Source organism: Etheostoma cragini, chromosome 22 (genome assembly GCF_013103735.1).
Source record: "Etheostoma cragini isolate CJK2018 chromosome 22, CSU_Ecrag_1.0, whole genome shotgun sequence".
In the NCBI taxonomy this organism is placed as follows: Eukaryota; Metazoa; Chordata; class Actinopteri; order Perciformes; family Percidae; genus Etheostoma; species Etheostoma cragini.
Window position 1 is genome coordinate 17,497,929 of NC_048428.1, and position 16,742 is coordinate 17,514,670.

At 38.0% G+C, this 16,742-nt stretch overlaps 1 protein-coding gene across 3 annotated transcripts in view; it reads left to right on the forward strand.

Moving 5' to 3' along the window:
* cdh19 (cadherin 19, type 2) overlaps positions 1 to 14,133 on the forward strand; it is a 33,246-nt gene extending 19,113 nt beyond the window's left edge. The window contains exons 12-14 of one of the 3 annotated variants that reach the window (XR_004655305.1): positions 34 to 1,320; positions 11,626 to 11,630; positions 14,123 to 14,133. Coding sequence is in view for 1 of the 3 variants with exons in the window: in XM_034862318.1 (XP_034718209.1) it covers positions 34 to 554 (521 nt within the window). In the remaining 2 variants the exon portion in view is untranslated. Of the gene's footprint in view, positions 1 to 33; positions 1,431 to 11,625; positions 11,631 to 14,122 lie in introns of those variants that run through there. The other 2 variants (XM_034862318.1, XM_034862319.1) reach the window with 2 other exon arrangements.
* The last annotated feature ends 2,609 nt before the right edge of the window (positions 14,134 to 16,742 follow it).

Genomic DNA, 16,742 nt, shown 5'->3' on the forward strand with positions numbered 1-16,742 from the left:
CGGTAATGATCTCATGCTGTGTTGCGTCTGTAGTGCTGTCAATTCTAATGCTGATGGTGAGGAGGCACAGGCGGAAGCAGCAGGAGGGATTGGAGGTGGAGGTGAAAGAGCTGGAGCTGCCTGAGATGGTGTCGCAGAAGGTGCTGTATTACGGAGAACTAGGGGGTGGAGGAGCAGGCCTGGACTTCTGCCAGCCCGGCGTACCGCTGCGCCACCACCCTAGGAGGAAGGACAGGAGGCTGCGGAGGGAGGATGTCAGGGCCAGCATACGCATGTCCCTCAGGGAATCCCACCTCATTGGTCCGGACGATGAGCTCTTCAGGCAGTTTATTTTGGACAGGCTGACAGAGGCAGATCAGGATCCTTACGTTCCCCCATTTGACTGCCTAAAAACCTATGCATATGAGGGGTCCGGGTCTCCCACAGGGTCCCTGAGCTCGCTGGAGTCATCTTCTTTGGAGCCTGAACCTGAGCAACGTCTTTGTAATCCCAGACCCTACGTGGTTAAACTCACTCCTTGGTATGGGGGAGAAGACAAAGACACTATATTCTGACGGGGCTCTTCTTCTTCTCCTAAAACGGCTGTTCTTCTCTTTTTTTTGCACGGTGGACCTGTTCAGTTTATTTCCAATTATATGATGTTGCACTTTCAACATTTTAACATTTTGAAAACTAGGCTTATTCTCTTTCTTGCCCAGAGTTAGATGAGATGATTGAAACCACTCTCATGTGTGTACAGTAAAGTGTGTACGGTAAGCAATAGCAGCATCTTAGCTTAGCTTAGCATAAATACTGGAAACAGAGCGAAACTGCTAGCCTGACTCTTTCTTTGAAGGCTTGAGAAGTGCTGGTATGCCTTCTTCTTTGTGGCTTTCCCCCACTGTTCCCGGTCTTTATGCTAAGCTAACCTAACTGGCAGCTGGCTGTAGCTTTATCTTTATTATACAGACATGTAAGTAATATTTCATTCTCATGCTCACAGCGAAAAAGGGGAGTGTATTTCACAAAATGTTGATCTATTCCTTTAAACATAGAAATCAAACCGTAACAATAATAATTTCATGTGTGTCTTGCGTGTCTGGACCCATTTTTGTTTTCTGTAGTTTAAAAAAAATTCTGTGTGTAACTTTCAACATGGATTACATGTTACAGCAACAAAAGGGGTTTGAGCACATGTTTAACTTTGTCTGTCAGATATAAATGTGTATGTTAAACTATGTCTTAGTGCCTTAAAGTCAAAGGGCAAGAAGTTTCTTCCTACACTCACTCTAATGCAACAATCAAATGCCATCCATTAAATGTCATCTATGCTATACATTTGTACTACTGTCCCATCCCATTCCCACAAAGAAATCTTTTCCCATCCCAATCCAGGAAGAATGACTCCTATGCTGTCGTGTTTTTTGCATATAAAACTGACCTATTGTTAATGAATCCCATCCTGCCCGCTACTGTTGACTTTCTTCCCTTTCCTGATCTTGTCACGTGACAAGAGTAAAATTGACTTCCTGAAAAATGTGAGCCTGTAGTCTGTTGTAGAAAGAGAAAATATTTACAAGACTATTCTCACTTGTGTTTCTCCTGACAGGCAACCTCTTGTGGTTGTGCAAATAGTTTTACAAACCGCAACAGAGAAATCCTCCTTATGCTGCCTTTAGTGCTGTGTACACTTAACATGTTGCCATGCTGATCCCACATTTGCTGCTTAGAGAGGACAGTCACACAACATTCAAAGTTCACCCCACTTCTTCCTTGGCTCAACGTCAGAAGCGCCCGCCCCCCGACTTGTGCTCGCCAGCGGGTGAAAGCCAACCCCAGATTCACTCTCATTTGGGCACGAGTTTGTCTGCTTGGTGCTTCCTGCGCTGTATCTGCCATTTTTGTAGCTTCCTCTTGGATGTGTGATTGCGCGTACGTGGGGCCAACTCTCCCATTACCCAAAGGCTGATGCCCAGAAATGAAAATAAAGAGAAAATACAGCAAGAGGGCATGGTCTTCTCTGATTCATACACACTTTTAGTGGGTCATAAGTTATGATTGATAGGGATGCTTTTTTATGAGTTTAGCCAATGCTTTTAAGGAAAGTCCTACTCGTTCTGCCTTTTTACTCCAGAAGCTACAGGTTGCATTCTTTGTTCTACCAAGGTAAAGGTTTTTTGTTTTGTTAAACCTTTACCCTGACCCTTCCCCAACCTTTAAAGCTGCTTTCTTTTATTTTTGTGGTCCACCCAGTGGAGCAAGCTAAAGAAATGGTATTATCACGTTATGCAGTTGTTGAAGAATGCAACAATGGGATTCATGCTTAAATTATTACACTTATTACAGTGTGACAATATTACACTGATTAGAAAAATACCTACAGTATTAAAACAACTGTTAAACGTTCAAACCAGGCAAAGATTGGTACTTACTTATAGAACTGAGCTCTACTTGGCTTCTTCACCATCTGTAATATTATTCACATCTGTTTTATATTTGGTATTTTGGTTCATAACAGTGTGTACTGTACATAATGTGTATTTTGAGTTTACATTATAAAATTATATAAATGCATATTTCCCTTAGGTACATGTATGGCAACATATTTTGTAATATAGATTTTCTTTACTGATTGGCTTTAAATTTCACATACAGAAGAACATTCATTACATATGAACTAATTAACATGTATTATGCTGTCTGATATGACTTTCTGCTTTAGGTTGAGTCACGGGAGAGCAGATCACACAACTTATGTAAGCAATCAGCAGTGGAAAGCGGGCGCATGGGTAAGTGGCAGCAAAACTCCAGCGAAGTATAAGTGAAAGAAGAGAAAAAGGCTTGATTTGAAATGTATAAAGAGAGTGAAACTCTTGAGAAACACAACAGCAGGATCTCTGTGAAAAAAGCGCATACAGCGTCTGACTCTTTTCTTTCTTCATGGTCATTTACAGTATTATTGGCAAACACTACATGGTTGCATTAGTTGTGTGGGTGGCTGCTCGTGGGGTGACTTGAGGTAATTGCATAGGGCTCAGATCCAGCCCCCTTTACCTTCTCAGTCACTAATTGGGCTGTTTGCTGTCTGCCAAGGTCAGCATTTAGACCGGAGAGAGTATAGTTCTCACTGAAAGAAAAACTGAAGACTTTCATAAATAAACCTACTTGGATAGTAGTTGAAAAGCCCTGAGGTAAGAGGCTATACTAGGGGATACAAATAATTGCTTGAATCTATTCAGCTTTTCCTTTTTTGCCGAGGTTACTTGTATTTGTAGGTGAACCACTCAGCAATCACCGCAACTGCAAGTAAAACTATTCGGTCAGTGCTTTTTAGACAAAATCATTGTCTCACGATGGTTTCTAAAGACACGGGTGCTTTCAAAAAAAAGGTCTTTTTTAAAGTCCTTTCAAACCAATCTCTACAGTCCAACGTGTAGGGTATTGGATTTTCCCATAAAGGCTTTGCTATAATTCTTTTTTTTTAAAGTACCTTAATGTCAAAAGTCATTCAGCTCCTGGTGTCATTTAACCTTCTGAATTTCTGTCATTACCCATGGTGAATATCACGGGTAATTTAACCTAACAGCCCTTTTCTTTGTGTAATTATACCCATTACGGCAATGTGAAGGATTTCGCTACCGTCAATTGTCTCTGTCCTCTGCACAGGTTATAGATTCAGCTCTTCTTTTCAAACCCACTGCCAAATGTATCACAAAGCGCCACAATGCTCACTGGAGGGTCTTTGAGAGGGGGCTCTCATTTGGCAGGCAGTGAGTTGATTGAAAAGATACCTCAATGGATTTTGAGACCCATTTTTTTATATATATATATATATATATATATATATATATATATAAAAATTACATACAATATGTATGCCTAAGGTTTGGCTGATCCTATCACTCACGTAGAATTTGGTGATGTGAATGTAATTATTATATTGTGTATTTATATGTTTCTTATAGTTGACAAAGCTCTTATAATCACACATATTGTCCATATTTCTAGCCTTTTAATGAATATATGACCATAAACAATGCAAACAGAGGGAAAAAAACATTTTTTGAAAAAGTTAGAATATATAGGTTTTAAGGTATTAACCAAATGAGAGCGCTCCATAAATCAGACTTCTATATCTTATATCTAATCTCTGCAAGTGCAAGATTCTTCAGAAGATGAAGATTAAATGACTGGTCGAGTCGGAAGGATATGTGAATAATGTGTGTGCTAATACATTAAAATCCTGGATTATTAACAACTCATCCCAGTGACGGAATGGGGATAGAGATTAAGGCTAAACATCACAATACAAATTAATAAATAATAAATGACAATAATTAAACACAATTAATTGCATTTATTAATTGCGTAAATAATGCGTTTAACTGACAGCACTAATAATTAATATTAAAACAACACTCACCAAGTGTCAAGTATTTAAGCACACTGACAGAGATGACGCCCATGTGTGAGCCTGTACAAACCACTCAGCTGTTATCATGTGTGCTGGTGTCAAATCTGACAGCAAATGTGTTAAAAGATTTTGCAAACTTTAATATTTTGGGATTTACAGAATATATTTCCAGCAAGTTATTACATGTGAGCCTTCAAGACTGTGGTCCATTAATAAGCTTTTCATTGTGATGAGACTTGGGGATTGTTACAAAAAGAAATTAATAAGTAATAGTGCTGTGCAAAAACTTTGGAATCTTGTTTTGTTGCTCAACAGAGGCTGGCTGGTAACATGTGGCCTCGTTTGCAAGACAGCTGATAATTTCATATCATGCTTGAGGCAACTCGATTATTATCAAGACTGTTCGTGCCTAGCTGAATTTTGTTTTTGGTTGATGGATCTGCTAGACCCCTCTCCACCCTACAGCAGCATAGCAACGAGGTACTGCAGGTGTGTTCCCCTCATATTAGGGTTAGTGCTTAAGTGTTGTGGTTGGGCTGTAGTAAGAGTAATACTTATATTGAGCATTTGTAGGGTGTTGTCTTTTTTTAATCATATTAAAAAAACAAAACACGAGAGCAAAAGTGTAAGGAATGAAAGTAACAGTGTGTTTCTGTAAAATGCAACCCTTAGCATGCCTGCCTCACTGGCTAACTACCTGAAGTAGCAACTACCAAGGCCAAGAAACACATTGTAACTAAGTACAGTAGTTTTTTCATGTTACACAAAAATGAAATGGCCCAATCACGACTAGCAGTTCCATTGTTTGGTATTTCCCCGCTGTGAGGAAGGATGCTAATGTTGATTGCACGTTATGTAGTCATCAAATGGATATTTACCTTTTTTTTTTTTTTTTTTACAGGGTTCTTGTATTTTAATGAGTCAGCTGAAAACATTAAACAGTCAGCCAAATATCCTTTCTGTATGCGCAGAGCCTTCCCTTTAAAATGCAGCGTTACAACTGGACTGGAGGATATCTACACATGTAAAATACATAAAATTATAACATTTATAATGTACATATATTGTACATGGTCACTTACAAAAATAAAGAAGTAAATAAATTAAAATACTGGGGAATGCAAAACATATTGGCAGGAAACGTAAAAAATGTTTTAAAAAATCTCACTCTGAACCTTTGGGGCCTCTGTAATGTTCATTTCATGGAGCTGTGGTTAGCTTGATCAGGTAACCACAGCTAAAAAACTCTGCCAGGGACGTAAAAGTAGGCAAAATCAATGGTTGCCAGGTAGAAATAATAAGCCAGCTATTGTCTACTTCCAAATGAAATCAATAACCAACTGTTTAAAAGAATCTTAAGTGGAAAATCTGCACGAAGTAGAAGTAGTTTAAAAAATAGTTCACCATTTACTTTTGAGGGCTCATTAATGTTTAAATAATGGCACTACCGTTAGCTCTATTCCGCTGAACTGTATGTGTGCTGTGAGAGAATGGGGATGGGATTTGGCGAACAGTTGAATGATCAATTAAATAATTTTTCAAAGTTTCCATCTGATTTTGAGGTTATGTTCTAAAAAAAATTTTCACTAAAACCACATAAGAAACTAACAAAGTATATACAGGTACTGCGTAGCCATTAACATTCTGGTGTATACAATTGTGTGAATTACTGCAGTGACATTGTTAGCCCTCATTGAACACATCGCAATGCAGCATAGACCTAAGGTTAGGTATTTCCAGCTTTGAAGTGTAACACTGATGATGTACATTTAGGAAGCAGCCATTTTTTAAGCACCAGCCAGATTAATGGCTGCTTCTGGAAAGCAGAACAGTCTGTGATTGTGTGATTGTAGAGTTAGTGAGCCTGTTGCTAATCACCAATCATCATTTTGACTCCAGGATCAAATGAACATAAAAAAGTTGCCCTGCCATTTCTTTTGACAAATCAGATTGCAATTCAAACCGGCTCATGAAAACTAAACAGTGAGCTACACAAGAGACAATAGAATGGCAGTATGAATGGTAGATAGGTCATCCTTCAACTGAAGACTCTGCTTCAAGCCTCTACGCAGCCATCATCATCACTGACAAAGGCTTGGCATTCACTGTGGTTCTGTAGTTTCATGTTTGTCTTTTATTGGTTGGAAAGCATCATTTTGTAGATCCTAAGTAACCTTGCACTCTGATAAAACATACAAACAAATAAGCTTTCCTAGGTGAGGAGAGCTCAGATGTATTTTTTTTTTTTTTTATCATTAATAATCATTATCATTAATAATGCTTATTTATCCGTAAATATTCACTATTATAGAGAATACAATAACAGATTTTCTTGGCCACTTGAGGGCTGTAGAAACAAGCTGTAAACAAAACGTTTAGATATTATCACCTTTTAAATTGATGGATTTCACTAGGCAATTTGATGGGTAATGCCATCCGCCATCCTCCATTTTTCTCTTAGTCTCACCCTTCAATTAGTTTCATCTTGCATTTATACTATTCTCTAAGCTATAGCTTATATAGCGGGTTGCTAAAAAAGAACCAGTCTTCACATCACTGGCGTGCCTCTATTGGACCGTCCCCCCTATTACAGATTAATAAATTGCCTATTGGTAAATCTGTAACCAAACAATTGTTAGCAAGGAATTGTGTTGGATGGAAGTCCAATAATTACTATGCTTTCCTGTCTGTCTTTGCTTGTCTGCTTTTTGTGCTTGTCAGATACATACGGTGAGTTTTTTGGGATTTTTTTCATTAAAAATAGCTGCCTACTGTGTCCAAAGCTGACACTATGAGAGCTGTGGGAGTGACTAAAACAGTGAAGTTGTGGGTCAGAGTATATTCATATTTTGATATTGAGTTTATTTACCAGTGTAGAAGAAGGTCAATCCATATTTCCAGCCGCAATGTAAGGAAAAGGAATTTGCCCAACACTTTATGTGTGTTTGACAGTGATGTTGTGATAGAAATCAAAAGACAAAATCATAAACAATGGGTTTTAAACTAAGTTAGCGTCTTAGTTTATTTGTTTAGGGACTCTACAGCAGTTACCTGATAAAGAATTGAATACATTAAATGCAAGATTATTGAAATAGTCAAACTGGCAAAAAAAACTAATTAAATTGAAGAAGAAAATGTTTTTCTCTTCACACATGAATCACAATACACAATAGGCTATTTTCAGAGTTTGGTTTCTTACATCTTATCTCATCTTTTCCTTGTCTTCTTCGTCTTCTTCTTCTTCCTCTCAAAGGGCACTGCTAAATTTAGTAAACTTACCTTCCACTTATCATACATAACACATCCACTTGTTCGGATTTCATATTGTTCTTACCTTAGGTCTGTACTATGAACTACTATTATTGAATACCAAAGGCCTCGGGTCCAAAGTGAAAAGTCCCATTAATAAAGAAGAGATTACTTTCACTTGCTGTCAAGGCCCTGTGCTGCTAAAGGATTGATGCTCTCACATTAAATCAGCCCCTTGAAAGGTCCTTCCAAAACTGTACGAGTGCCAACTGTATTGGTAATTTTTTCTCTCTATTACGTTTCACTTTCAGGGCATGTTCAGTGGTATTATTGAGGCATTGATATTGGGATTTTGCCTTGTTTGTTTGCTGGGTCATTTTTTGTATTTGTCATAAATGTTTGCACTCTTTCTTTCTTTCTTTTTCCTCCTCCATCTCTCCTCTGAGCCACAGGGTTTGTTGTTCACTTTTTGTTGTCTGAGCCATCATTCAAAATGCAGGGCTTTCTTCTGACAGGCACTGAAGCAAGGAAATGAGAAATGACTTACACAGTTTAGCTCCTCTTCATTTTCACTTGCCTTATTATTATCAAGCACATGCGGGCATGTGCACACAGACGCACACTGCACACACTTCTCCCAGATGATTAGTGAATTCACCCCAGCAAAAAGACACCCAAATCTGTAAAGTGGTGAAAGGTTTTTTGTCAATGTCCACACTCCATGACATACAGTACATTTAGTAGACCTGTACACTTCGGAGAGTGATGGCCCCTGAACACCACTAATTAGCTGTCATTCATAATTGATTAAAGTCTGAATGTAAATAATAAATGGAAATCGGATTTTATCTTGTCAATTACATTTACCTAGGGCACCGCTGAGAGTATATGTAAACATGGCTGCATAATTGTAAAATAATTTGGCAGTCAGATTTAGCTAATCATGTTAGAGGGCAAAGAGAGACTAAAGGTGCACAGTTGTTTTTATTTCAGTCATTAAAAAAAAAAATTTCAGATTTAATTCCAAATTCAGGACATGAGGAAAGGATGGACTACGGTCCTGGTCTCGCACTGAAGCCAGGCCTAAAATCTGACACTTAGCTAATCTTGACTTCTACTTCTTTCTGAGAAAAATGCAAAAAGTAGAATTATTAAACTTTTCTCGGTTCCTCTTTAAGCATCAGGCAAAATGTCACTTGTAGTTTTTGGTAGAAAATACAATTAATCAGTCAATATTCTCTGAGAAGTTTGCGCCATCTTCCTTCTCTTTGCTGTTTATAATTTAAAAGACCAACCATTTTAATAAAGCTGAAGTACAGCTGGGAAACGGACTTTGGGCATCACCTGCTGTAGCTCACCAGACCGGATGCACCGTTTTGTATAATTCCGAAAACAATTACTAGATCAGTCAAACAACCATACACAGGAAACACAATTTGAGAATAATGAACTGTATGTGACTTGTAAAACATGTAGTAAATAAGATGATTTATGTTCTGAAGTGTGCTGAAAGGAACAAAAACAACGTTAAAGTTCTTGTGTTTAAACAGAGGTTGAGAAATGTCTTATTATTAAAACGACAATGAACCCAAAAGCATATTTTCTCTTATAAAGTAAAATAAAGTATCAAGTTATATGCTGCACACATCTACATCATCTACCTACATCATCAATGTGGCATGATTAATTACTATATATTCTCCCTATGAAAGGCTATCTAAGGATGGCTCTTCATATATTATACTACATCTTTTGCTTGTGAGTGCCCAGCAATAACATCGAGCAGATTAAGCTTAATTTTCTATTTAAACATTTTCTGTTAATTAAAATTCCCCTGCCCCCTGCCCCTCCCCTCTTGTTTGTTTGTCTGTTTTTGTGTATTTTGTGTAAATTTTCATGCTGGGATGTAAAAAAAACAACAAAAACAAAAACATGTTATTCTGCTCTCCTGTTTTGTTGTTTCAAAATAAATATAAATCTTAAACAACAATTAGTCCATTAATCAATTACAGAAAATTAATAAACACCAATTTGGATAATTGATGAATCATTTTTGTAATTTATTTTCATCAAAAATTATACTTTTGTTAGTTATGGACAGTACCATTGGTGAATGCAACTGATTATATGTAGGCCTTTTTCACTGTAACAAAGTTCTTTTTTGTGTGCTTGTACTTTAGACAAAAATGGTAATAATTAACCTAATGGTTAGCATAATTCAATCTCAGCAGGTAGGCTAAAAAAAGGTTGCATCTACTTTAATTATTCACAGATTAAATGCACCACCCAGCAGCTTGCCAGGTGACCCAAATCAAACGCACCCACGTTTATGCGTCACCAACAGGAGCAAGCTGTGGCTAGCTAACAAGCTAACATGCTTAAATGTTCACGTTGTATCTTCCAGCGATGTCCTTTTACGTCCACTGAGGAACTATTACCTACAGGATGGAGTGTGAGGACTTTCTGCAGTTTGTGACAATAATCGGAGACAAAGGGACTGCGTGGACTGCGTTTGCTTTGAGAATGAATGAACAGAGACGTTGAACCTGGAGCAGACGATGAAGGTCAAGGTGCACAAGACGTTCAGAGTCAGACAGGTGAGTACACTCTTACTGATGGAACTACGCACCTGCGCTGTGTAAAACTTACAGTTAAGTATTGTTACATTCCTGATGCTTAATTTTGTTGTTGATTTTTATACATATACAGTATATATTAAGTGGCAGGTTATAAATGTCTCTTAATATTGCCATGGTTTCCAAAGCTCTACTAAGTCCGTCATTTTTATTTAATAGTCTGAGTTTTGTCCACTTTTCCGGTTAATTCTAGCTACACTGATGACGTATTTTTTAATTTTAATTAAATAAAATGTATTTAAATTAACTCTCATTTCATTTGAGTTTATAATATTCTAGTTAGTTTAATTTACATCCTTTCTAGTAGCCTACACTTAAGTAGGCCCACCGCACGTACTGCAATTTGTAGGATAGGCCTTGTTGCACAAATATTGTTTTCTGTCATTCTGCCTCAAACACATAGGCCTCTTTTTGATACTTTTCATATGATTTGTTGGTAGTACTTTTACTGAAGTGGAGTTATGAATGCAGTCCCTGCTCCTTTACCAAGTATAGAATCTAAATACTTGTAGTATCACTGGTGATAGTGAAATGAATATCCTTTTGGGTTGTGGATCAATTAATTGAGAAAACAACATGCAGATTGTCTTAGTGGTGACAATACATTTTACATCATTATTTTGGTTCATTAGCTGTTCTTCTTTTTCTGTGTAAAAAGCTAAACATACCACAATTGCAGGGAGTCGGTGCTTTTATTTTGAAGGCTTTACTAGGAATAGTTTTGTTGCATTATGCTGGCTTTCTTTGGTGTACCTGACCCTGTACTAAACCATATTGTAAATACATGTATATAGTGTGAGTGCACTTTAGTTTAGTACTCTATGCAAGCAATTTTAGTAATCACACCCAGCCAGCCACCAGTCTCTTATTGCATTGTGGAGGTCTGCGTGTCTCTATTGTGTATGCGCATATTGTGAGGAGTGTGCTCTTGGAGTCAGAAAAAAAGCCATCGATGCAGTCCTCAGAAGTAGCACATCATTAATAACGGAGGGACCTTTGAAGATCCTGCATAAATGTCTAATTAGGTTTGGTAACCTTTAGGAAACTCAAGTGGGTGAATACTAAACAGGCCCGAAGATCTTGTACTGCATGACAAACTAAGCATTCAACATGTGGGAGAGAGCGCTGACATTGAGTCCGTTTGTTCCCCCGCCTGAAAGGGTAGGCAATTTATGCCACATTACAAGCGCGTCTGAACTCATTGGCTAATTTCTGGCCAATTTATTGTAGTTAACTATGCGATGTATACACGTCATCGTGGAGGTGGAACAAAAATAATCTTTCTTTTTTTTTTTTTGTCATGCCCTTCAAAATGTGTGGATCATTGTTCTGCATAACTGTGATAAGCCTGTGTGGCATTTAGCAGACCCTAAAGTCTGAGAACTTGAGCCGCCAGCCATGTTTGTACCAATGGTGTTAGAAGGATGTGACCTGGAAAATACTACCATGAAAAAAAGCACTTTGACTTGTTTACACTACACTGTCCTTGTCTCTGTCTTATAACACCTGTATTAAAAGATGACAGCACATGACAATAAAATGCTTCCATGTTGTGTTTTAATATACCTCCTGCTGCTAGTTAAGCTTCAATTTTTAACTGCCGGTTGAAACGCTGCTGTCTCACTGTGACTTTGTTGCTGGTTAACAGCAGATTTCCTCCAAAATTAAAACACAAAATTATTCTGAAGACTAATTACAGTGTAATATGTTTGAACTGATAGACAGTGAATTGTTGTTAAACTAACATAACAAAAGAGTAATAAATGAGAGTGACTGCAAAATACTTCAAACCATTTTTTATTATCCTATCTCAATATATTGCAGTCTATAGAGATTGCTGTAGATTACCTAGTTAGGTGCAAAACTGCATTTCCTTTTTCTCAGTATTTGTACCAGATTACAAGACACAAAATACAATAAAACTCTTCCCAATAAATAGTGTTGGTTTTTTAATCAGAAGTAAATCTAGGTTAGTTAGTCTGTGTCCTGACATCACATCCCAAGACATACATCACAGGCACTCAAACATATTTATTACACACACTTAGACACACACACACACACACACACACACACACACACACACCCAGTTGTCAGAGCGCAGTGTAAAATCAGAGAGGCTGTTAATGGAGGCGGACAGCTTGGCTGCTGTTTCATCAAAGTGCAGAGGAAATGCAGATCTGTGTCCTGCAGGATGCAGGGAATTGGATCAGCTTCCTTCTGTCTGCTGAATTTGAAATACATACCAGCAGGGATTAGACAGCCTTTATCACCAAACAGTGACTTTCTAATGGCTGTCCACAGGAAATATTTACTCAGTGTCTCGCATGTGTTGATACGCCCATCAGGAGCCCGAACTCATCCCCTGGCCAGATAGCTTTATTTCGCTGCCAGCTATGGCGCAACCTTGAGGATATTTTCTGTATTTGATTGATACAAGAAGCCCTGAGCGGCTCAAACTTTTCTGTCCGATTGTGTTTGGTATCTGGTGTATGATAATAGCAATACAAGGTAATACTGTAACAATACTACTGGGCCTTAATCTGGCAAAGATTTTATTTTATTTTAGCGGTGTTATGAGGACACATACTGTGAGAACATGTCCTTAAATTGTCCTAACTCCATATTGTTTACACTAACTTCTCATATTTTTGCATTATGTTATTGTTGGCAATGTTACAATGCGTGAGCTGGGCTACTTTAAGGATTTATCAAAATTGGATTTTTACACAACATTTGCATTAATGTAATAAAGTATTGATTTGTGTTTCACTGCAGTTGCTTAATTTGCCGCTTAAGCCAAATTTCTATCTGTCGAATTCATCTATAAACGGCAGTTTTTTAATCTATTTTCCAGAAATCACAATATTAATCAATATAGAGGCCCACACAAGTGGTAAATGGAACCTAAATGACATCTATTTTAAATTAGAGGCACGTATGTTGGTATTTTGTGTTTGTATGGTTCACAATTCAAGAGTTATTGGGCTCATACTCATATTTCTCAATATCTGGGAAAATATATAATAAATCAATTAAATAGCATATACACCATATAATTAGAATGTCCCATATTGTCCCTTATGTCCTGTATTTCAGCGTATGCAATATAATTACCACTTTTACTAGTACTACTTCTTTTACATTGAACACTATTTAAAATAATTATATGTACAGAAGAGATGTCTCCTTAAAATAGAGATCAACTAAACCCTATTGACCTTGCAGACACATTATTATACATCCTTAGGCACCGTTCTCTTTTTAGAATTATTTGTGGCGTTGCATATTTGTTTTTCAATTTTAACCTCTAATTACCCTGAAGTAGAAAGTCTTTACTTTTACAGCAGCTATTCATTTAGTTTGAGAGACGACAACAAAACAAGTTAGAGTTCACGCTATTATACGTGTCAAAACCAGGTATTTACGAAGACTAAATGCTGGAGCTACAGCAATTTCATCACAGCGTAGGAACAATCTACCAGATGTTTTGTCATTAGGTATCAAGGCAGCACAGTTCATCTCCACCATTCAACAAGGACAGGGTTTTTACCATAGCATTTAAGCGAATCACTTTAAGGCTGATGTTATTTTAGGGGAATCCATGTCAGCCCTTGGGAACCATACATGCAATTTTATCACATTCAGCAATCTGTCTGAGGTGTCGTTTTACTTCAAGGTGAAGGTCAGGCAAAAGAGTGCCATTTACCTTGTTTGTTATACATGTATTTCATCAACTGTAGCCACAAATACAAAGTTTTTCAAATGAATATAATCACCTGAAATACCATTCTTACTCCCACGCCTCATTTCATTCTGCTTCTCTCTCCAGAGAACGACAAAGAGAAGGTGTCAACTGGTTTTCACATATTGATGGAGTCGGAGGTCTTCAGAGACCTCTAATTTTCTGAGTGAACGGTCCCAGAAAGAGCTAATGATATGTTAATGCTGAATGGCAGACTTTAGGGAGGCCAAATGACGGCAATCCCAATTACCTCAGTGGGACGTGCCTTGTGTGGTTTTGTCACGCAAACAAACTCTCTAAATACAAATAACGTGCGGAACATTGGCTGATAGGACACCGCGGTGGCTGACAAAATGTCATGGATCTGAGAAAAGAATTGAGGACCCGGATACCATGAGACTTATGTTCTTACAACGATTACGCCTCCACACTTTGTTTAACTCTGAAAAAAAGTGCACCTCACCATGAGAGATTTACATATTTTGTGTCCTATGAGAACAATTATGCCTGTGCATTTCTTACCTTCCCAAAGATGTCACAAAACTTTCTTTGAATACATTGCAGAAAAGTTTTGATTGTTCCCCTTTGTAACTTCCTCCACTCCGGTTTGACACAAACGCAACAATATCCTCATGTTTACTTTAGCAGCAGTAGCTGCGTGGAGTGGAAGCAGTGGGAGAAGGTTAGTTTTGAATGGCACTGATTGAAACATGCCTTTTTTTAAATTTTTTTATTTCCAACTTCACCCACTTGTACATATCCCCTTGTGTGGGTTTACCTGTGAATGTATCTGTTAGCATGTATGTGTTCCTGTTTGGCTAGGCTTAGCTGGAGATTGCTTTCCCCCATCTCCTCCTGTAGTGTGTGCAGCATATGGCCATTGTGATGGAGGGTAAAAGGAAATGACAGGCCATTTGAAGATGCTCTAGTCCCTGCATCATGAATAATGCAGAGGGAGCAGCGAGCAGGTTCTCAGCGCAAGCTTCAAAGTTTATCGGCCTCCCCTGTCTCCCTGGGAGAGAGACTACAGTGCTGCGGGGGAGATTAGACCGACACTGAGCTGGGACCTGGTCAAACTCAATTAAATACAACCGGGATAATTCCATCCTCTCATTGTGCCATTTGGTTTTATTAGAAAAATAAAACCAGCATGTTCACACCTTAAAATTACAATAGAAAGGGAAAACATCCAATGAATTATTAAGCAGCGTGTCGACTGTGTGCTTAGTTGCTTCATGCAAAAATATGTAAATTAGTGGATGGCAGAAGACATGATCGATGAATATTTTCATTAATTATGTCAAACAAACACCGTCAGATCAGGAAAGAGAGAAATCTCCCACAGTGGATTTGGACGCTTTTTTTTTTGGAGCTCAAGGACGTCAGCCTGATTTAAACACAATGGTGGTACTACAATGCCCAGAGGTTGTGTTAATCCTTTGTTGATGGGTTGTAATAGTCCCGTTGATAGATGATATATTAGTCACCCTGATTTAAATGTATAATTCGGCTGAAAAGGTCTAACCTTAACCACCCCCCCTCCCAAGCACCTACAGTAAATCCTGCTGTTTGGTAAAATATGCATGTTTCCTTCCACACTTTCCAGAGTCTTTTGAGATCTAATTAGCCCTGAAGCCCCTCCTAATGGCAGTTGTAGGCCTACAGAAACACCCCCCTCCACCAAGCCTATTGTAGCATGTAACTATTTTCCTTGTCTACATGATGAACAAACACTGCCACCCACATATTCGGTGCTATATCTAGCCAAGCTTGGCTAATGATGATAAACCTACGTAAAAGTACCAAATGCTGCTAATTAGGCCTGTGTCGATTATGGCTCATTATTGCTGATGTTGCCCTGACATGTTTTTGCCAATCATAACTTGAGAGGGCTCCAGTGCATCATTTTCTAATTACTTTAATTCTTCATTGTACTAATTCTCTAAGCATGTTTGTATCTGCGGTCATGTTTGAATCAAAATCAGGGGGAAATTACCCACAATGAACACAAACTGGGCTTTCATTTTGCGGAGATAGGAATGTCCACTTTCTCTTATTGTATTTACTGTGAGACCTTGCTCCAAAAGATTTTCTTTCAACCATCCAAGGCAAAGAAATTGGATGATGTAAAAAGGTTTTCTTTTAGGGTGAGATTTAAAAGCCCAAAATGTAAAAAAATAAAAACAATCTGATATATAATTGTTCTTGTACCAAGAAATGGTAGACTGGAAATAACAACTGTGAGTCCATCGTATGTCAAGCCATTAAAGGCAAGGTTAGTAATGTTGAAAATCTAGCAAAATTTGAAATTAGCATGTCCTGCACCGCTGCCTCGCTGCTTTAGAGCGGAGTGGAGAAAAGACAGCAATTTCACTTATCGAAGTATTGCGTTGCCGGTGTAAATTAGAAATAGTCTCCAACCCTGCCATTAAATGTGCAGATAAATGCATATGAAGTTATGTAAAACCTTGCTTCTAATGGATGAAGTTTAAAGAGAGTTCTCACAATTATCTTGTTGTTTCAGAGAAGAAGAAAAATGGCAGCTTTTGAAAGTTATCACTTTTTTTCCAGTCAAATTTTCCTCCTCTGGCTCCACTTCATTACTCTGGCCAGTTTCCTTGGACATCATATATGAATCCATTTAGAGTTATTTTCCAGTTTTTATCCTACATTTCACTTCTTTTACACCCTATTACCCTAATCTTGCCACTTTGACCTA